The sequence below is a fragment of the Apteryx rowi genome, unplaced genomic scaffold, assembly GCF_003343035.1.
Source record: "Apteryx rowi isolate R43461 unplaced genomic scaffold, aptRow1 scaffold_53, whole genome shotgun sequence".
NCBI classification, from domain to species: Eukaryota; Metazoa; Chordata; class Aves; order Apterygiformes; family Apterygidae; genus Apteryx; species Apteryx rowi.
In genome coordinates this window covers 2362753-2385872 of record NW_020450794.1, presented here as the reverse complement: position 1 = coordinate 2385872, position 23120 = coordinate 2362753, and the positions used below count along the sequence as shown (strand labels likewise).

Below are 23120 nucleotides of genomic sequence, written 5' to 3'. Positions count from 1 at the left end.
GATTAAATTGGTAATTAATGAACAGGCCTTGGCAACATAAACCACATCCCGTTAATTTTCCCTTTTGAGTTTTTCAGAAGTTGTCGTCTCTGTCAGAAAGCATTGCGCCACCTTGCTACGGCCCCTTGGCATGAAACCACGACGGCTCGATTTTTTGCAGCCATTAGTAGATCAGAGCAGTAATTTCACAGCATTTTGGTCAGGGTAATTATAGTACCAAGTACCGAGCAGAGTTGGGAATTCGCACGGGAAGCCCAGAAATACCAGGTGAGCTTCCTCGTGTTCACTGGGACGTTATGATTAGTTTAATTGGGCTGTGTTTGATTCCGGCCGCGGAGGCTCTTTGTGCTTCGGCGTGCCTGACCTGCCCCGACGGCGGCGAGCGCCGATGCGAGCCCTTTGAAGTGGGGCGTTCGGCAGAGGGCAGCCCAAGAGGGGGGAAAGCGAGGCAGAGAGCTGGCTGCGGCGAGCTTGGGCCTAACCGTCGGGGTGTTTCGCGCGAGTCTCATTGCTCGGCGCTCCCGAATCGAGCGGCGCGGAGATCAAAGCGCCGCGCTGAGCGGGAGACGGCTCCCTCCATCGCGCCGTGCCGCGCCGCACCGCGAGAGCTAATCAAGCCATCAGGCCTGTGGGCGCTCTCCGGGCCCTTTCGGCTTTAATACCCAACGGTTTGTCAGGACAAATTGGAATTCCGGGTTCACGCTTCCCCCCTCTGCCCCCACCTCGGCCTACTTTGGATGAACTCGGTGAAAACACGCGGCCCCTGCTTTTCACGCCGCGCTTGGCCAAAGCGCCTGCAGAGCTGCGGCGGGCGCTGGCGATTCGGGTATTTGGGGCTGGAAAAGGTCGAGGTGGAGGATTCAGCGGGCGTCAGGCGCCTCGGCGCTGTATTGTGCCAAGCATAAAGTGAAAGAGAAACTAAACTCTGCGTGGGTTTGGTGGTGGTTTTTTTTGTTTCTCTGATTGCTAATGAACTTTTTTTGCTGCAACACTTTCAATTGGATTCGGGAGGTAGTTTTTTGAGTGTCAGCTAAAACAAAGTCATGTGAAAATGCCTCCCTCTCCCTCTCTCCCTCTCTCTCTTTTTAATTGATATGATTTAGGCAGAGGAAAATGGTGAGGGGGATTTTTCTATTGCAGAAGCAATTTTTAAGGGATTTAGTCTTATTTAGCCTGAAGGTCTTCACACTAATGAGAGCACTTAAGTTACGTCCAGGCGTTGATTAGACAGCTCATCTATCAACTGGAGCATGAGAATTTGTATTTTAGGTACCTTTTATACATTAGAAATGTATATGCTTTTTTATGACTTTATACCATTTTCCACATATCTTTAATTACCTTTTTTCTTATCCAAGGTAGCTCTAATGCAGCTGGCAGAGTACAGATGGTGACAGGCAAATACTATACCTTTGATTAGAAGTAACAGCGAAAATTGTATCTAAAGAAGCTGCAAATCGTTACCCAGATACATTCCTTAAACGATCGCAAGCTCCCTCAAATTCTCAAACCATCCACTCAGGGAACACGTAATTATATATTAAGAACAAAAAAACCACAACAGCAAAAATTGTGAATGCTGACTCTGCCTGCAGTTTTTGTGTGTGTGTGTTTAAAACACAATAGTGTCTTAATTATTTTCTGAGCCATTCTAAAAAGTACAGCTTTTGTAACTTTTTGACATTTCAGATTAAAAAAAAAAATTAAAATGTTGCCACCAGCTCGCACTATGAGCAGCCTGTAATAACAGTTAAAAAAGCTTTCTGAACTATTTGACAAGATTTCTTAGTGCTGAGGCCATATGCTGTAGCCTTTAAGCTATTTCTTCCTATCAGTTTCATTATCACCTGCCTCTGAGTCTCCAATATCATCAGTAAGCACATGCAGAATCATAATTATGCCATGTACAAGTTCTTTGATAACATGTACAGTTTTCTTCTTAATTCTTTATCAAATGCATTGATCGTGGCATGTGTGCATTGATCCAGGTCCACCATCTGGCTGTGTGTGATAAGCACAGTGGCATCTTTGCATTTCCACTGTCATTCATTGCGCTACAATTTGGCTGCAGGGGAGTAGTGGCTGGGATTAGCCCTGTTCTGCTACTTACTTGCATTTTAAGTTGACACCTCTACAGCGGCTCAGACCACATTACAAACTGAAACACATACGCACGACTTAGTGATGTGACACTCCTCAATAAGCTTACTCCACTAGCTACTCAACAATCTGTAATTGGATTTGTAGGAATAACAGCAAAAGATTTCCTAAGAATTGCTGGGGACAGAAGGTGAAGTTTTCTCATTATTGGCAAAAGGCTAGGTATAGATCCTAGGCGATTGGTATTTTCCATTAAAAACAAGCTGCCAGCAGTTTGCAGGACATTTTCAAAAAAAAAAAAAGAAAAGAAAAAGAAAAACAGCAAAATAGGATCCGGGAAGGCATATGCTTTGCACTTGTTTCTTTGCAGTCTGATCACACGGAGGCAGGCTGTGATCCCTCCGCCCTCCCCCTGAAATTAAGAGCGGGGGGTGGGGGGGGAGAACTTTGCGAGCCCCCCCGGCGCGTGGCCGGGCTGCGGGGGGAGCGGGAGCATTCCTGCAGAGGGCACGTCCTCCCCCTCCGCCCGCCGCGGCCCCGGCCGGGAGGAGGCCGCCCGCCGCGGCGTTCGGCGAGATGCTGCTCCACAGCTACTTGCCAAAACTCTTTGTTTCATAACGCAACTTTCTTTTTTCTTTTTCTTTTTTTTTTTTTAATTATAAAGTCAAGTTTACACAAGAACAAATCCCTTAAGTGGAGCTCGACAAATGTTGACTTCTGCAATGAGTAAGCAGCTTCTTCTCTCGGGAACTAGGTTATTGAAAGACACCGAAAATACCATCTTTAGGCTGTTGACATTATGCCCTGGCTGGACGATGGCACTGTTGCAGCACATTTTGCAGCCTGCGCGCTTGAGCCCTGGCTGGTGCGTCATGCCCCCAGCAGCCGCAGTCGCGGGGACAGGCGTAACGAGCCCCCGCATCCTGATGCCTTAGGTGATTGCTGCCCTTAATTACACTGTGCAGAGGAGGGAGAGCGCAAACTTGCATAAGCCAAGCAGATTCCCGGGACGAAGTTAGCGGAGGCCTTTGTTGTCGCTTTTGGTTTAGGTCTGCCTTCTGAGGGCTCGCGATCGGCAGCTTTATTGGTAGGCAATGCTGGCGCACCGGGCGCCTCCGGGAGACCGGGGCGCCTTTAGCATCGGCGCGGGCAGCCGAGGAGAGGGGGAAAACTGAAAGTGTATTTGCAATTAGGTGTTTTAGTCAGTTCTTAAAACTTGCCATAGCGCCGAGCGCAGTGGGAAAGAGAAACGCTCGCCTCCATCAGCACACCGAGGGGAAGCGCCTAAAGGGTTAAATGGGTTAAATCTTATTTATCTGAATAGAACTGCAGGGCTGTTTTGCAGAACGCTCCTGCACAAATACCTATGGTTCACTTTGACGTTACAATTTTTTGTTGGTTTCTTTACTTTAAATACTTGAACTGTTGGACCTTTTACTTTTTTCTCTGAGAAAGATGTATTTGTACCAGATTAGAAAAGCTAAACTGTTTCTTTACATTGAATAATCAGCCTGTCATGACAAATCTATCTCCTTCTGCATGAGTAGGTGCCAGTTTGACTAGCTTCTTTTAGGCTCACACTGGGTTTTAAGCTGGATCCATGTGCATGACTGGCAGTGCATTTGTTGGGCCAGATCTAAGGAGCCAGAGAGCGTTCAGCTCCTTTTTGCCTACAAAAGAGCAGCCAGACAACCAGCAAGAGGCCTTGGATGTAGCACAAGGTGATACTTACTTAGTCAGCCATTCTTTTTTTTCCATATATATGTATTTTTTTTCTTTTGGTAAACTAAGAATTTATCAATTTCACAGTGACACAAGGGATTAAATTTTCGGTGGGTTATTTTTCTAAAGCCAGCATTCTCCACACCGTGAATACTGCCCCAAATGAATTGTAGGTTTTCCAGGACAAAATAAATGAGATTGAAAAAAAAAATTTTTTTTTTTTGCTGGCTAGCATGTCATTAAAAATACCACCTAGGTTTGAGGAGTCATTTTCCATTTTGCAGTCACATAACCCCATTTTACTGTGAGTTTGGGGTCTTTTTTTTTTCTGAAGGAGACAGCTTTGTGATGACGTTATTTGCGATTCCCCCAGTTTTAGACTTTAGGCTACTTGGGCTTCATTCTGTCTGGTCTCATTAGGTGCTCTGTGGCCCAGATTGCAGGCCAATAGCTTCTTTTTGCGTGACAAGTGGTTTGATACATTCTGTGATATACTTCCATGAAAAATATTTTCAAACTACGTATGATTTATGGGGACCGAAGTAGTTGATGCAGGCACCAGGCAGAAGGTGGAAAATAGCGGAGATGTTGATGTCTCTCTCTTCTCTGCTGATCACTCCTTACTTAAATATATCTAACTAGGTGCAAAAATCCAAACCCAGGACACTTTTGTTTATGGCGGCTGCATCCTGCTTAGCAGGTCATATTTTTGCTCGCTACCTGTGTATTTTGAGCTATTTTGGAACGGAAGCACAGCCCAAGCATAAACGTGGTCCCTAGGGCGATCAGAGATTTAATCTGACCAGATGGGACAAACTTGAGAAAGATTTTGACTTTCCACTCTGTTTTGCAACAAGAAAGGCTGATTTTTCCCCCGTCCTTTCTTTGTTAGCAAAGGCAGAGATCAGGCCATCCCCAGAGAAATGAGCAGGTGTGGCCATTTACAAGCATGTCTGCTTATATTATAAACCAACACAAGAAAAGTTTGAAACGGTCTGAAAAGATCTGCTAAACACTTTTAATGTTTCGTCCCAAATCCTATTTACTCCAACAAGAGCCGATCAAGGTCACAGTAAAACCCAGCCTGCCCAAACCTTTAAAAGATCTTGTAATTTTATTTTCTTTTTTCTTTTTTTTTTGCCCCCATTTTTCTTCTGTGCTGTGTGCTGAGTGAATAGGTACATTTTGGTAATCCTTGCCTCTGGACAAGGCCAGAATCCCTTTTCTTTCTGCCGGCTAACAGCAGAGCCGTCCTTGCTGCCCGGCGATGAAGGAGGTGGCAGGCAAGGTCTGCGGCACGAGCGGGGCACGCCACGGGCAGCGCTGAAACCCGGAGCTGCGCGCGTGGCGCCTCGCTGGGCCAATTGCTCCCCCCGGGACGCCCAGTTCCTTCTTAATTTTGGCAGTGTGGGGTATCACTCTTTTTAAACTTCCCCCCCCCCCCCACCATAAAGAGTTTTAAACCTCAAATGCAAGATTTTTTTTTTACAGGGAGAGGGTAACATCACCCTTCTCAGCTTGCGTCCTCCCAAAACGCTGCTGAAGGGCGACTAAAAATCCCCAGCAAAGTTTCTGGGTGGTGGCGAGCGGGTTGCAGAGTCTGTAAGCATGTAACGAGAGGGGCTCGGGGGCCGCTTTTGCCCCCCCGGCTGCCCCGGCAGCCTCCACCGGTGCCGATTTGGGGGCTCGGCGCAATGCTCGATCGCGCCAAGCGCCCGGCCGGGCATTCGCGTCCTAATTCGCCTTCGCAGATCCGCAGCATCGTTTCTTTGGCCAAAGCGACGGCGGTCGCTGATGCGGGCGGCGAGTACAAAAAGGACCCCCTAACGGCAACCGTTTTTATTTGTTTCTGAAGAGGCAACGGCTGGCTGAAAGGACGACTGGGTAAAGTTGAGGAGCGGAGGAGCTCGGCTTGCTTGTTCCCGTGCAGTGAAACTCCAGCCCTTTTTCTCCCCGCTCCCCATAAAAGCCGAAGTCTGCTAGGGGGTTGTAGCTGCGTCAAAGCCGTTGGGATGCCACTGCTGATCACTTTAATTACTAGGACTAAGGAGGATAAAATTAAAAGTAGCACCATTGAAGCAGTGGAAGAAAGCTTGCCGAGATGGCGGTGAACTGTGAAATATAAAAACTGCATACCAATACATTTTTATAGGAGGGAAACAAGGAATTACATTACTTATTCTCGAAGAGTTTGTCCTTAAATGGGGAAGTTTTACTCGCTGTGCAGCCATGTGGCAGATTTTTAGACCATTCCCAAGTCATCAGGGGAAGATAGCAGAGTAAACTTTAATGTCTCGCGGGCACATCAGATGCATGTCAGAGGGGGGAAAGAGTTGCCTAGTTTGCTCTTCGAGACCGAGCTGTTCTGTAAAAATTGCTCTCCGGGGGCTTGCACGGTCCTTTCTTTCCTTGCTGCAGATCTTCCCTCTGTGTGTTTGAACCCGTCCTTCTCCCTTTCTTTTTTTTTCCTCCAGACGGGAGAATATCTGGGTTGGTGCCTGTATAACTTCTCAGCATTTGACTTTCCAAAATCCAGTGGGTTGATTTGCTTTTTTTTTTTTTTTTTTTTTTTTTTTTTTTTTTTTTTTTTTTTTTTTTTTTGTAATTGCACCGTAACTCAAAACTTAATCGCTGCAGCTTACAGACTTTTTGTGATCTAAACTTGGTGGCTCCTTACACCCGGGTTTGCTCTGCCAAGCCCGGCGATCAACAGCTCAAATACATGAATTGAATTTCAGCAATAAATATGCTGCTTTTCTCTTATCCCCCGGTGATGATTGGCTTAATCAGCACAAACACAAGGCGCAGTAATCTGTGTTTGCTCGGAGATCCCCAGGATGTTAATGACTCTGCTAATAATTCAGGAGACAAGTTTGCTTGCAGGAGGAGGGGAGAGGATCAGGCTACTCAGTTTAGGGTATATTTGTCCCAAAATTGTAACTGGGCTTATTTTTAAGCTCTCTGTGGTCCAGCAGGTGAAACTGTTCAGCGTGAAACCACACAGGAGTCTCACTATAAATTTTGCCCATTCCTTTTAAAAAGTCATTTAAATCAAAGCCACAAGTTTGCGTACACCAGGAATTGCAAACAGTAAAGATCCAAGCGATTTTATTGCATGTAAACGTAAATGTAATTAATGTTACCAAATACCGTGGGTTGAAAGAAAATTGGTTGCTGTGTCAGTTGGCTGGCTGTGAATTAAATTAAATTGATCTATTAGAGTGCACAGTAGCTGGAGCAGCTTTTGGGTTGCCTCTCGGATGTGTGCTTTAACAAGCAAGGTTTGGATAAAACGGTTGCCCCGCGCCGTGGGGGAAGCACCCAAAGGATGGGGAAGCACCCACAGCGGCGGTGCCGGAGAGCTGGCACGGCCCAGGCGTCCTCCGAGCGCCAGGGCCTGAGCAGCAAAGTAAATCGTGGCGATCTGATAGGGAATCACTGCTCTGTCACTCAGAGGCAGGATATTGTGCTGTGTCCATATGCCGTGTTTACTGTAGGGTTTTATGAGTTGTAACCTGCCCATGCAAGCTGTTAATGAGGCTAAATCTGGCTGCTGGAGGATTGAATTACAGCACACCTCTGGGCTAATGGTTCTCCACGGAGAGTCCCATCAGGGCTGCATTCGCATGCCTGCATTTGCATTTTTTGCTATTGTGCCGAGAACAATGATGAGTAAATAGCTACAAACAAACAATTTACATGGAAATGGAGAAAATGTACCTAATTAGTATTTTGGGCTTGTTTTATTAACGACTGCTTAAGCAAAATAGTGCTGAGGAGCAGCTCTTCCCAACATCTGCAGGTGTGCAACCTTTGCTGTCTTGTTGGGTGGGGAAGGTGCCAATATTGCTCTCCAAAATTAGGCATTTTGCTATATTCCACTTAGTTAAGGTCAACCGCAAATATCTTTGTTTTTGTCCTGTACGTTATTTCAATAATACGAAGTTATAGACGAATTTGACTTAAAGCCAGATGCCGCCTTTGTTGCATCTGTGAGTATTTGTAATATTGGGGCAGGGGGGAAACAGTCATGTAAACTTTTCCCTAACTTTGAAAAACTCAAATTTTTAAGACTAAAACTGAATTTGTGTTTCCATTATGGTTTAATATATTTTTGTAGATATGCTTGAATGCATCCTTTTATCCTTGTTTTTAGTTGTGGCATATTAGTGTTGTCCAAAATTTCATGCAATAAATTTTTGTTCATTTATATGACTGAAATATTAATATCCTAACATAGTTACAGGTTTTAGTAGGCCAGCACTCTCTGGGATGATTCCCAGAATAAATCATAGGATCTTTTTAATTAATGACCAAACCCACAGTAGTAGTGCATTTTATAGTGAGGAAAAGTCTTTTTTTCTCTGGAATCTATTGTTCTTTCATTAATTTTCAATAGTTTCTTTTTTATTTAAGAAGATTTATCCGTTGAAGTCCAAGGATTAGATTCCTCTCTATACCTCACTTTGGATGTTGTTTTACACTTTGAAGTCACCTTGGTTAATGGAATAACCAAGAGCAGCATCTGGCGTCTCATTTCAGCTATAGTAGAACGCTACTCAAACTAGTAATTCAATTTGCTAAAACCATTTTTATAGCCACAGTAAAACTTTTGGTAGCTACTACTTTGAACCAAAAGTTTCTGAGAATCATTTTAGTCAGCCTGTTTTTATAGAACATAGTTTATAGATGCTTTAAATTGCAAAAAATTTTCTAATGCAATAATAATTTGGGGAACGCTTTAAAAAAAGAAAATCTGATCCGTGGATGTCTTTAAAAATTGTGGTGTGACACCCAACTGATACGGAGCATCCTATTTATAATGTGGGCCAAGCACCATGCTGTAAACCAGTTACTATCATGATGATCAGATTGAGAATGAAATTGCATTTCTGTCAATTACTGAGTTGGCAACTGTTCAATATATCTTAGCAGCAAGATGAAGAGCGGCGTCGGCAGCTGAGAGAGCGAGCTCGTCAGCTAATAGCAGAAGCTCGATCTGGAGTGAAGATGTCAGAACTTCCTAGCTACACTGAAATGGCTGCAGAAAAGTTGAAAGAAAGGTCAAAGGCATCTGGAGGTGAGTTAAGGAACATCGTATCTTATTCCTATGGCAACCTAGAAACCAGAGAAGACCTTTCTGGGTATCACTTTTATTCACACTTCAAACCGGCGGTGTAGGTAATTGTTGTGCATCAGGTGCACATATCAAAAGACTGGCCATAGATAAGTTTTCCAAATCAGGGTTGTATCACTTAATTTCCAGCAATTAAAAGAAAAGGGTATATGTGATTGCAAGGAAGTGACATTTATGTGAAGCAGTCACTTGTATGGGCCTGTTATTTACAGATTTGCCATTACCCCTGATTTTCAGAATTTCCTGATGGTTGGTTACAGTCCCTCCAATGTATATTTTATGTAGGAGTAGGGACATAATATTTGGGGGAAAAAAACATTAGAAATACTTAAGAACTTTATTTTTTATTAAATGTGTTCAAAAGACTATTTTAAAGAAGGCACATGGGAGGTGGGAGCAATAACCTTTTGATTTTAAATGGCAGTTTTTTGACATACCACTTGCCTTTACAGGTTTTGAGTTGTAATATTGCTATAATATTATTAAACTGACTTTGAAATGTCATTAAAATTCATATACCTGCCAATGCTATGAGCAGGAGTAATGTAGTGTCACTCAAACTCAAATGGGTACTGAACACACATTTCAGTACAGGCTTCTTGCTCTTTTAGTGTCTCCTACATATTCTAATAGGAAATTGTGTTTCTCATACTAACATGTAATTGTAAACCAGAGAGTCAGGGAAATCCAGCTTTATATTTGCAGCACATGTAGGTTCAGCAATGAGATTTTTTTTTCTTCTCTACTATATATATTTTATACATACGTTATATGTTTAAATATGTTCTTATTGCATTCTAAAATCCTACATTTCCTGTAATGCCAAAGAGAAAAGCAGTTTGTTTTATGTCTCTCTTTGGGTCTGGTCTTCAATTTTCCTCTCTCTACCCAGTAAATCAAGCTTGCCAGCATAGCTCTTGCTTCTTAATAAATAGGTAAATTAAATCATTGATGGGGAGTAAGACTTTATAAAAGTTCTCTAAACTGACAAATATATTGTTTCAGCGTGTGCTCAAGCCAGAAGGTACAACTGCAAACTACTTAAAAAGAGAAGAAAAAGGGAAGGGATATTGGTAGTGGTTTCCAGGGCTTTCCCAATTCCAAACATCTGTGCTAATCACGTAAGAGTATATCACATCTGAGGTTTTACCAATGTCTTAAAGCCCATGGGCCAAGTTCGGTGGCTACCAGCCATGGAGTACTTAAAGTTACCTGTTGAGCTGGACAGGCTGTGGGAGTGAAATGGCACAGTCCTTGTATATTAAGTATACTATGATGTTCTTCATCCCTCTCCACTGTTTGTTATTCCCCATTCAATACTTGTGCAAACAGTCTTGAACTGTTCATCTCCCATTAAGGAGAATATTTTACTCCCTGTGTTGACGGGGGTTCAGGTTCTTTAGCCTAGATAACAAAAAACATGGGCAAACTTTGGGGATTATTGCTTTCAGGGGGACTCCCTCACCAGTTTCTCTAATTTCTCTAAACAAACTCATCATGCCATTTCTTCAGTAGTCTCCCACCCTGTCATCACTGCAGTAAAACTTGATGCAACTCTTCCAAATGCTGCCTGCTATCTCATTCCATTGCTCCGTAGCATACGTGTGATTTTAGGCAGATTCTGTCCCTCTTTCGGTACATCCGAGTGTCTGCGTGTAGACAGACCCAAGCTCTGCTTCCTGCTGCTCTCTGCAGCCAATGCATGGATATATCATCCATATAGAAGTGTATATAAGTTGACTGCATATGCACTCAGAGTTTCAGTGTCCTTAAAGGGGGAGACAGTATGAATATCAACAACGAGTTGTTTGAAGTTTTCACCATTATACCTGTTGGGTTTTGTCTCATATAACAACGTCACTGCTTTTTGACTTTGGCATTATCTCCTTGGTTTGTATTTTCTGCATGAGTTTTTCTTTGTTCATGCAGTAGTTTGTCCAAGTTATCTGGACTTCTGTTGGACTTCCAATTTTCATTCCCTGTCTGCTTTTACTCCTCTGTGCTCTTTTCCTGTCGATGTGCATATTACAGCACTTCCTTGTACTCATTCATTCTCAAAAAGCTTTCTTTATGGTCAATCTTCCACATATTTCCACCACACTGTTTGTAATTTCAGATGCCACACCACATCTCTTCTCAAGAAATTCATTCTTATCAAATGGAATAGTTCTGTGAATGACACCAACACTTTATAATCCAAATAAATTATAATTGTTTCTGGTTTGCTTTTTCAGTTCTTGATTTCCAACAAAACTTAGGATTTAACAGACAGTGTTTCCTCTTTATGACTACATTTTGAATATTACCCCAGTTGCATTCACATGTAGTTGTTCTGCTGTTCTCTGTAGTCATATATTCCCTATACAGTTCCCAGAGACAAGCTTATAGTAATATCTTGTGTCTTCTGAGCTCTCTTGGCCATTGTGTTTCATTAACCTCTTCTTCTGCATTGATAGCTACATTTTAATTTACAAAAAAGGAATGTACCAAATCATTTTTCTCTCCCTCAATTCAGTTCTTCCAGAAAAAAATGATATTTCAGCTTTGGGATTTTGGAGTTTTTAAAGACTAATTTCTTGCTCACTATTGCTGGTGAAGATCTGCTCTCTTTCAATGTTTCTATTGAAATAGAAATATGCATACTGAGAGTTTTGTGTTTTGGCACTGAGGCTACATCCTCTGTTAAAAGGCTTTATTTAATCATGGTCTGAGAAACTCAAATGCCTATGGCAAAGAGAAACTTTCCTGGACAAGCTGCATCCTTTGCTAGAGAATCCAGTCTTTTTCAGGAGGTGATTTGGCATGTGAGACACAAAATACTTCTTTCTGCCAACAGCCAGAGGGTTCAGGATGGCAGCTTCAAATTTATTAGATGTCCTACTAGCTTTGGGCTGATAAGCGGATGCCTTGAGATGGGTCCAGGGACAGTATCAAGATAGGAATCCAAATAACCCTCCGTTTTCCCAGCAGCAGTGGGTCAAAGGAATTGGCATCTTATCTAGGTATTGTCCCTGCACTGCGGGACACCCCTCTACTCTTCTGGGATTTGGGTAGTGTGCTTTCTTCCCTCTCTGGCACGTCTCCATCCTTTATTTGAGGTGACATGTTTGGGAGGAAGTGACCGGTATCTGGAGGTGGCGAGTAAGCAGCAGAGGGAGGCAGGCCACAATGGGGAGGACAGGGGGTAACACAAGCCTAGTGTTAAGAGGCTTTGGTGAGAAAAGCGCCCAAAATAGGCAAAACTGGGAAGAGAAAAGAGAAGGAACACAAGCATGGAACAAAAGAGAGACGTTAGAAGAGCAGGGAGGGAAAAATGCAGAAAAAGAAGCATCCAAATGTGCCATAGGACCAAAAAAAAATGTTAAAAAAAATGCTGGAATCAGTGACAAAAGCTGGAAAGACAGAAAGGTCCTGCAGTTCAGAAACCTACCCAGAGAGCTAGCTGGCATTACGTTACCCTTCTATACTTAGTAAAGCTTGCTGTTTACATTAAAGATTTTACTTCTGTGGGATGATTTGTGGAGAATGCACAGGCTTATTCACCATACTTAGTCTCCCACTAAGTTGGAGTTAAGTCCTCAGTTTCGTATTTTTAACAGGCAATATTCTATCTGTTGGCAGTTACCGCTGCCCTTTCTTGTCCTGACATCTGGTTTCTTGTACGCGTGAACCAGCATTTTGACTCTACGTTTCTTCCATTCCCCACCTTTGCTTTCTTTACTGCTGGTCAGATTCTCTTAGCCACATCCTGCAGCCTAAAAGTGAACTCTGTACCTGAAAGTAAATAAACTTAATATATAAATATGCACAAGCTTGAAGGATGTCCCGGAGACAGTCGTGGAGGCTGGAGACATCTTCTTCCCTGCAGAACCAGCACTGTTTATGCTACAGCAGTGGCAGCTTATATGTGCTTCTCCCACTAATGTGATCCAGCCCACATAAGGAGGTGCCTTACCTCCTTAGGAAAATTGTTCCTTTCTAGCTTTGTCTAGAAATTGAGATAGTCCGGTGCAATTCCTTTGTACACAGACATGCCTAAACCAGTTTAAGAGAGTATCAGTTTAACTGCAAATTTTAAGGATTGAGCTCAGTCTAAAAAGTAGTAGGATATATTAGCTGTAAAATTGCTTTGGATCTTTTTTCCACCAATGTTCTGGCAGGTCCACATAGTTCCAAAAAATTCTTATTTTGACCTGTGTCATTCTCTCTTCGGTTGAGACTTATGGCTCTATAGATAATGGCCAATGCTGTTTAGTTGTTGACCTAATTATGCATCTTTAATTTTGTTCTTTTGTTCACAATACGATCAGAGTTTGCTCTCTTTCTAGGATCCATATTTGCATATCTTTTCAAGGAAGCATTTTTTTAGTACTCTTCTAAATATGGCCCATGGTTCTAGACCAAGTGCTTTAGGTTTTTCTCACTAATAATTTGTTCTTTTCATAAAAGATACCTGTTATCTCTTCATCATGTTATTCCTTTTATCGTTTATAATTGCATTGTCATGTTGGAACATGCTTCCAAAACATGCTTCCATTTTTATTACAGTAGAAGAACACTGGACTTGAAGAAAATTAGAGTAGTTTAGAACAAAGGATCTGTCAATTTTGAAAAATATTTGAAAACTTTTGAAATTCCTTACAAAGAATGCTTGTAATTGACAGTTCCTTATAGAGTGTAAATGTCGTGATAATCATATTCAGCTTTAAGACCTGCCAACTTTAAATGAAATATGAGGTCAGGTCATTTTCTGACACAAGGGACAAGTGTCTTCAACATTCCCATCTCTTTTGCTGTCTAAAATGGTGGTGTCAAAGCCAGTGCCTTTGATTTCATCTCACTGTATTAAATTAAATTAAAGAAAATCAAATAATCTAATCTTAGCATTCCCTTAGTATCCGGCAGTCTTAAACCCCGTCATCTCGTTTAGATGGTTTGACACTATGAGCACTTGCTGGATGCCGCTAGTTGCTAGCTGACCTTGCTAGCTGCCTTCGAACAGTTTGGGTGCTTTGGGAAGTCATTTGCTGCCTCTAGGCATGAGGTGGCTTTGATTTCCCTCTCCCACTGCTGGGTCCCTCTTTCTTTGTCTCCCGCCTTTCTCCAGAGTCTGCTTTCTACGCTGTGCCTCTCCTGCTTCCTGATGCCCCTTCTGCTTCGTTCCCCTGCCTCCCTCCCAGCCGAGCTCCACTAAGGGCATCGGTTAGGTGCAGAGGACTTGAGGAAGAAAGGACAAACAACTAGGAAAAAAAAAATACCCACCACCAAATAGACCCCTGAAGTGGGAATTATAGGGACTGTGGAGATAAATAGGGAAACAAAAAAAGCAACTGTATAACCTGTGCGTCAGCAGCGTGGATGCGAAGTGCAGGCTCCTGGTCTGGGGGTGAAGTTCAGGGTATTCCAAGGACGGACAGCGAGTGTTAAGTGCTGATCCAGGTCCAAATTTCCTCAGGCTTCTGGTGTCCGGGATTATGGTTTCTAGTTACTATATTTAGGATCCTTTTAGTTTAAATGGGGTTGGAATGTACAAAAGTCCTGCAATTATAAATAGCATTTATTCCTATCATGCAGGTCTTTAAAGTTCCTTTCAGTAAATATATATGTGTATTCCTTCTCCTGGCATACTCTAGCCATCTCTTTAGTCATTTTTACACCCATGCACACATACATGGGAAAAAAATGTGCCTGTAAGTCTGAACAAGAGTAGATATCACTTGATGTGAGACTGAAAACATATAAATACAATGCAACTGCATGTTTTGAAAGTATTAATCAAGCTTTTATGGATGTCATTTAATTTCATTGTTTCTTTATATTGAAAATGTGAGTCAGGACTTTTTCTGTGATCTCCTTCACGATTCAGCACTTACCAGTTGATCTTCCTCAGGTCACTTACTCTTTCTGTGCCTTAATTTACCCACATCATCATCCTAATTATAATAATAGTAATCGCCAGCTTCACAAAACATTATGGGGCCAATTTACAAGTGATATTCTTAAGCCGCTCTGAGAAACTCAGTAGAAAGATCCCGTAAAAATATAAAGGGTAATTACAATTATTATTTTATTTAAAATGTACATAGCCTACACACAGTCCTGATTCAGAGTGGGGCAGTAAGGCGGCAGCCTGTGAGCGTGCTTCGCCGCAGCCGAGCCCAGCGTGCGCCCGATGGGTTTTCCTTCTCAAGAAAAATAGGAGCGGTGGGAGAGCCTGGTGCCTCCGCAAAGCGCCGTGCTGGCTGCTCCGCGAGCCGGTGTCTGGCGCAAAGGAAGAGCGAGCGTTTTGTCCTGCCTGGGGACCTCCCTAGCTCCCGGGTCCTTGCGCTGGCCAGAACCACTCCAAACCTGCCATCCGCCAACTGCGGCACCCGTCTCCCGCTGTGCCTTGCCGGCATCCTGGGGGAAATCATTCCGCTTGGAGTGGTAAGGAAAAGCACGTGTGCTTTTCAGAGTTAGCCAGACGTTCAGCCCGGAGAAAAGGCACCGCTGGGGCCAGGCTCTACCTTTCTTGTGCCAGGGTCTCCAGCAGAGCCCCCTGCATGGATATCGAATTGCGTCAGTTTAAAGATCAGTCCGTGAGCGGACAGAGTGAAAGCTCCTTCCAGACTTATTTAACGATTTGCATTTTTTATTGTAACTGCTTAGTTCTTTCTCTAAAGCATTCATGTTTTTAATGATGTACATGCATGTACATAAGAAAATACTAACCTTCATGCTGTATGTTCCTACAGATGAGGATGAGGATGAGGATAATATTGAGATAGATACTAACGAGGAGGTTCCTGAATGCTCTCTTACTGGAGGTGGAGATGAGCTTACTAACCTAGAAAATGACCTTGATTCAACGGGTAATTTAAATAATGGCTATTTTGTGTATTTTGCATGACTAACACTCCGTCATCGTCAGTGCTGATGTGCTTCTTCTCTCTTTTGTAATTTTAAACTATTAATTTGTGCTTTTCCAGATCTTTTTACCCCTTACCTTCATTCTTTCTGAACATTTTGCCTTCACGTTTGCTTTTGGTTGAAACTGAAAATAAGCCACACGGCGAGTATTCCCCCAAATGGCAGATTTACCTGTTTCCCGGGGAAGGGTGCCGAGCCCCCGAGATGGCCCCGCCGGGGTGAGCTGTCCCGGCTGCCTGGAGGACCCGGCGCTTGCGTCTGGGACTGCAGCTGTATCTCTCGGTAGCACGGTGCGCTGGCTGCCAGGGCTTTGGGGTCATTGCAAGCTGGCTGGAGCTACAGCTGCCCGGAGAGGTGTGCTGCATCCAGGACAGCCTCGGGAAAGAGGGAGGGAAAGCGAACTTTTTCTGACATCCTCTGACTCGGTTCTGCCCGTGCCAATGGGTCTCAAGTGCATAACTTGTGTATTAAACCAACACTCTTGATTTAGTATTCACTCCATGTAAATTAACCTGCCAGTGACATGTATACCACTTTCCTTGCCTTCAGTTGCATTAGTGAGCTAGTCTTTTCCTCAGTGGGAAAATTTTGAGTCATGTCCTTTGTTTTTTTTTGTTTGGGGATTTCCAAACACATAAGAAAATATATTTAGTGTTTCCAGCATTTGACTTAAGCTGATTTAGAGCAGAATCCTGTCAAATGATTTTCCAATAAATACTAGTTTATTTTAGGAGAAATAGAAAATTGCTAAATGAATATTCCTGTCACATAGCCCCAGTGAATTGCCAACATTTATTTCTGTGGGCCTTTTTTTCCTGAGAGATACCTTCTCAGAGATACAAAACCACTACCAACGCTTCGTCCCCGCCCTGGGAAGACATTTGGGAAAAAAAACGGGGACATCCTTGTGAAGTTCAGTTTGCACATTAGCCAGGAGGATGAATAGCGTTGCTCAGATGAATGAGGAAGAGGATGGACAGTAATACCGAAAGCACTCCAGTGCTATGATACATATCAGTGTTCACAGTTTTCAGTGGATTTCTGCCAATTCATAGCAAGTTCTAATGAAGGCTGAGTCTCTTGGGGACATTAAACACAAAGGTGTAAGGGCCTTTTCGCATTTGGGATCGCTACTGACTGCGTTAATTAATTTATCCCCTACTGAATCTTAGTTCTTTCCATCTATCGCAAGAAAACTTTTTTTTTTAGCTGCAAGTTGCTGGTGTTAAATATTGCACCTATCTCTGTGTGTTGATACTGCCATATGCCGCTGTGAATGTGTCCGATAAAATGTGAACCTCTTATATCATAGTTGTTACATGATGTTTATGTATAAACCCGCGAGAATGTGCATGTACTTACATGCAAGCCTCAATTAAGGACACCCGGGCTGGGTGTGCCAGAGGAAAGGGAAACTATCCTTCGTCATTGCCCAGCCCAGCCCGCTGCTGCTGGCAGCAGGCATCGTTTGGCAGCTGGCGTGCCAAAAATGTTTTGGCTAACATTAATCAGAGCGCTCCAAACCTTGGAAGGAGCCGTGCGGCAAAACAGGCATGGCTCCGCTACCCACGCTTGCCAGCAGTCACCCGCTCGCAGCGAAGCACTCGGGCTGTGCCCGCAGGAGAACGTAGCGACTGCTCCTTTCCTGCGCCCGGCCCACGGCACCCATAGCATCCGCAGGTGACGCTGCAGCCGCTGCGTTCCCGGGGCGATTTCTCGCGTGGTTTTGCATGCGTGAGGTGTCTGGGGGCATCTGCTGCAGCGCCGCTCTGCCTTCTTCCCCACGCTCCCCGTGCTAGCTCACAGACCTGCCGTGCGGTTTGGTATTAATTTGGTATTAGTACGTGTGTATGTGTGGGTAATTGTACGTGTAGGTGCGTTACGTGTTCACACGTTCAGCCTTCACATACAGCGTGAGCATTATGGGGAGGTGAACTTCTCTGCTATTCTATATTTGGGCGCTGATCCAGATCCCGAAAGCTGATGGAAAAAATGCTGTGAACTTCAGCAGACTTTGCATCTGGCCCTGAGATGGAGTTATAGTGTTTTATGGCCCTCTTGGCTTCAGTTTATTCTATAACTCCTAGTAAAATATTACTAGAAAGCTAGCTCTTTTGATACTGCAATCTAAAGGCTGAGAAGCTGTGCCAAGGAGCCTTAGGATGAATTAGTAGTTCATAAACTACTTAAGGGGTTATCAGTGCTTGTAATATGTGATAAATTGTTATATGTCATCTTAAAATAAATGGCTCTTTAAGTGTGTTTGTATACCAAAGTATAGGTGTGCACAGGTCGGGAGTAAATTCATATAAACACTGTCTCATTTCTATGTTTTCATCTACTGTCTTGAAGCACCTAATAGTGCATACTTGTTCAGCCAAGTGCTGTCTTTTTTTTTAACATATGTTTTTTGAGAAAACTTAGGAAGCGTCTATGCAGGTAACGCACATTACATAAATCTACATCAGCCTGACCTGCAAAAAAAACATTTTTTCTTCCAGTTTTTACGTTTCAGCTTGAAATGATAGGAAAGGGAAGGAAATCTACCTTTTAAATTGATACATTGTTGTAGTGACTCTGCATTTAAATGCATCTCACTCTGTTGTATGTGGTATTTGCATATTTAGCAGAACAAAACAGTAAGTTGGTGGATTTGAAGCTGAAGAAGCTCCTAGAAGCTCAGCCACAGGTGGCAAATTCACTCTCCAGTGCTGCTCAGAAAGCTGTAACTGATAGCTCAGAGCAAGACATTAAGGTAAGTTTTGATTAATGCTTTTGTCTCAGTACCTGTGTATTCCGCTTTCTGTTTTGTACTTCGTGATGAGGAAAATGATTTCTTATCAAATCCTTCACAGCAAGAAATGCAGAAAATCTTCATGGCAGTGCAATTGCATGCTTTGCTGTGCACTAGGCTTTTTCTGTTGATTAATCAACACATTTTCCATTTATTTTTTTGATCTCGATACTGGTAATTGTCTGGCATAATAGTAGCAGATGCAAGAATCATCTCTGAGTTCTTTCCCGATCAGCTTGTCGCTTAAATCGGAAATGAAGCCTGGGCTCTATCCTGCTCCTGATGAAATCAGCAGCGAGGCTCTCGCTGACTCTAGCGAGAGCAGGATTGGACTCCTGGGGCTTTGCTTCCCTTCCAAGCCTGACCCCCTGGTTTTTTGCCACTAAAATTAAGCCACATTACATTTTAAAGATATACATGCTTGGGTACTTGACAACGAGTAGCTCTGAGAAAAATAAAGCCATGGGTACGTGGTGCATGTGGTTGTTTTGCCTGTTCTTAACATTCACTGCTTTCGCATAAGGTACACGCTAATCAATTTGCCATTTCGTTTTCTTAATTAGGCCCCTTGTGTTCTTACTGCTTTTTTTTTTTTTTTTTTTTAAATAGTCCATGTATGTCATTAATATCCCTATGGCTCTGGGGCACTTGCAGTTGGGTATAACTTTTCACCCACCTGCAGTCTGCGGGGAAAGCACTGCTGACTGAAAGGATTTCCTTCCCCAGATACAGAGATGCTTTGAAGTCCCAAAACAATGACTTTCATTGCTTTTCCCTTACACTGTCGGTTCCTATAAATTGGTGATGAAAGTGTGTGGCAGCAGCGGAGGACTTTCGGTCTCTATCTTTGAACAAAAGGAAGCCTGGATCAAGTCTGATTTTTGCGTTCAATTTAGCTTTCTGCAGTGGATTTAATGCAAAATGAAGCTGGCCCAAGAATAATACAATGGATTGAAAAGGCTAACTGAATTAGTGGGCTTAGAGGAATACATTTGTAAAGTGGCAGAAGTCCCTAGTCATAAAAAGGTTTCTTAAAATGGGATTTGCTGGCTAATCACACTGATATTTTAGCATGTTGCCAGGCCTAAAAAATTAGCCATGTTTGTTTATTTTGGTAAAGACTCTAGTTTAGACTGTCAGATGGTTATTGTACTAATAACAGGAAACAGCCTTTTATTTAGCCAAAATCATAAGCGCCCGATTACTGCAGCTGAAAAACCATCCTTGTAATATGAGCAATACTTTTTTAAGCTTAATTCGACAAATGACACTCAGGGCACCTCCATTAGGGCAATTCGCTATCAGCTAACCTGCTGAGAATGGTATTTCTCTTTATAAAAAAGCTTTTCTGCATTAGCTAATTTTTTTTTTTGAAGTTACCCCCGCCAAAGGTGCAACTTAACAGTTTCTCTCCGCGTACGTCTTTTGAACAGAGAGTTTGAAAATGGCATTCTGAAGAATGTATGGTGCCCATCTGTTCGCGGGGAGCTCTCGGCATTGAGTTGGATTTGTTTTTTAATAAAATGCAGTTTACACGTTTATAAATGAGGCATTCTGTGTTTGTGGAAAAGGATAAACTGTTACCTTCCCTGGAGGATTGTGTATCCCCGGCCTCCTTGAGGCTAGAGAATAGGCCATTGGAGAACTCCCTCATTACTGATTGTCTCAATGCAGAGGAAGGGCAAAGTCTTGGTAGCTTTTGATAACCAGTTTCAGCATTCAGCAGGCTTAGCTATTAGTCATGCATCTTAGCCTTTCCCTATTTACTTTCAAAACACTTAATAAAAATAATAAAAGATTAGGTATAAAATGAAATATTTGTTTGGTACACAGCCCCTCGGTATCTGCAGCTTCCACACACTGCAGTGGTTCAGTCTTCTGGGATATTTCGTGTTGATAGACCCATTTGAATTTGTTACCAGTATTAACATAGGAAGCCCTGGAAAAGATAATTGTAGTTTCCTTAGCTGTAAAGGGCTTACTTACAAATCTGGCTTTGGAAAGTTATAGCTGATGAAATGCAGTTCAGTGGGGTAGTATTATAATCCTACCTTTTAGCCTTCATCCAGCATTAGTGGTTTATCTCAATGGGCATAAAATTAGAAACTAGTTCTTCTTGTCATACAAGTCTGTGGGACTGTACAAAATGATAGAATTCTTTACCGGGCAGAAGAGCGAAGGGAGGGAGGGCAGCTAAAGGCAACATGCTTTTAAAATGATACAGATCATGTTCAGGGGTGTACACACTGCTGCTTGGCACCAGCACATACGATGCTTGACAAATCAAAGTTACAAAAGAGCGGTTTTCATTTAAAATCGGCATCGCCGACAAACGTTGGTGACAATTAATAGGTCTTGCTGTTGAGCAATACGTCGTCCTGTGCGAGGGTGCCCAAACAGCAGAAAGCCAGTCCTTACCACCACACGTTTAAAAAAAAAAAAAAAAAAAAGTTAATCACTCTTCTCCTTTTTTCTGCAGCTGATACTTTCATCCTATATAAGCCGCAGTCTGAGTTGTGAAATTCCCTTTGCACACCCTGCCTTCTGTTCCCTGGTTGAAACGTACCTTTCCAATTTGTGCCTTCACATTTGGAAACAAAAGACACTGTTGTGTGTCCTGTTTTTCTAGCAGAACGGAGCAGAGGACCATCGTGCTGAGCGGTTACAGAAAGCAGCAGAACGTTTTAGAAATCCTGTTGTGTTCGGCAAGGACTCCACCGTCAGAAAAACTCAGCTCCAGTCTTTCAGTCAATATGTGGAGAACAGACCAGGTAGGAGCGAATATAAAACATGTTTTCCCATCTTATGATTTAATAATATTTAACAATAAATATATTAAAACCTGATAATGTAAGTCCACATTTCAATACATAAATATCAAGCTTTATAATAATTTTACATGTCTTTCCTCTTTTTTCAAGAGATGAAAAGGCAGAGATCAATACAGGAAGATACAAAGAGAGGAAATGAGGAGAAGGCTGCGATAACTGAGACTCAGAGGAAGCCATCAGAAGATGAAGTGCTTAATGTATATTAATTTTTTGTCTGGTTTCATGATTGCTGATAATTCCAAACTGTATGTGGAAATAGTGCCTTTATTTGTTAAAATGAGATGTTAGGTTTTTTTAGATGTCAATCTCCAGTGCATTCAAAGCAGAGTGAGAGGGGTGCACTGTTGAATTAGTCTGCAGTGTGGTGATAATTGTCAGATAAAAAAAAATGAATTTTTCAGAGTTCCACAGCCCCAGCTTCCTTGAGACATTTCCATCAGGGCACTTCCCATAAAGAGATTCCAGTATTGATCTACCGGGAGGATTTTAATTATTACAATAGCAGATACCGCAGAGCTGCAGTTAGAGGGAAGAGTCACATGAGACCTGCTAGAATTTCTCAGCCAACCCATTTTGTTGGCTTGGGTTAATGGGTGTTCAACCTTTCCATTATCCAGATCAGCCGTGAATTACTAGCTGAATGATGTTTGCATTAATATAATATATATGGTAATTTCTTCACTTAATTAACGGGGAGGTTCAGCTCAGTAGGGGTATGGGCTGATCATGTGTAAAATTGATTTGTGAGGGAAATATTTGATAGACCGCAGGGAGAAAGCTGGTTTTGATGGACAGCTGCGGGACAGAAGCAGGAAGAACAAGTTTTAACCTGAATTTTTTGTCTGAAAACACAACCCAACCTTTGATGGTGGTTGTTTGTTGCTCTCCACGATTTATCTAAACACATTTGTAGTTTTTGCTGAAGCAATCTAGAGCCAAGTGGAGATTTTGTACCGCTGTCGTATCTACACTAAACCATCTAACTTAGGAACCTGCCAGTTATTTTTAGCACAGTTGTACTTTTGCAGAGCTGGAAAGGTCTTGCGCAGTAAGTTCACATTATATATGCAGATGATACACATGAACTCTTGGGATATTTCAGCCTGACGCAGCATTTCTTTTCATCTTATAATAACAATTGCTAACAATTATGCATGCTGACATTAGGGAAGTTTTCATACTATTTTCAATTAATTAGAGTTGATGAAAGGCAATTTATTGCACAGCATCTCAACTCCCCGGACTGATTTTTTTCTTCACTTACTGCTCTCAGGTAGTTTTGTTGTTTTTTTGGCTCTATGACAGGTAGAAAAAGAGTTCCATTTGATTTGATACTCTCGGCTAGTTTGTGTGTGAAGAGAAGGAACGAATTAATGGGGGCATATTATGCTTAAATTTGCACGCCCCAAATTTGAAGTTCTGTGCTTATTCCTGGTTCTGGGAGTTCAGCCATTCTGTTAGCCTTCACTTGAATGTGTCTTTATTTGCAATAATGTGCTGACATTATTATTATTAATTATAACTTGCACATGAATATGAAGCTGAGTTGGCAATTTCAGGCACATTTACAGAGAAACATTGAAAACGTCCAGTTGAAGTATCTGTGATTCTTACGCAGCAACAAGTT

General features: G+C 42.5%; 1 protein-coding gene across 8 annotated transcripts in view; it reads left to right on the top strand.

Annotated features, from left to right (window-relative positions):
• EHBP1 (EH domain binding protein 1) overlaps nucleotides 1-23120 on the top strand; it is a 222703-nt gene that overhangs the window by 161979 nt on the left and 37604 nt on the right. For 4 of the 8 annotated variants that reach the window (XM_026080724.1, XM_026080722.1, XM_026080730.1 and 1 more), the window contains 5 exons: nucleotides 8755-8902; nucleotides 15694-15810; nucleotides 18496-18623; nucleotides 21292-21433; nucleotides 21584-21690. In XM_026080724.1, coding sequence (XP_025936509.1) covers nucleotides 8755-8902; nucleotides 15694-15810; nucleotides 18496-18623; nucleotides 21292-21433; nucleotides 21584-21690 — 642 coding nt within the window. The remainder of the gene's footprint in view (nucleotides 1-8754; nucleotides 8903-15693; nucleotides 15811-18495; nucleotides 18624-21291; nucleotides 21434-21583; nucleotides 21691-23120) is intronic. The other 4 variants (XM_026080725.1, XM_026080728.1, XM_026080727.1 and 1 more) reach the window with 4 other exon arrangements.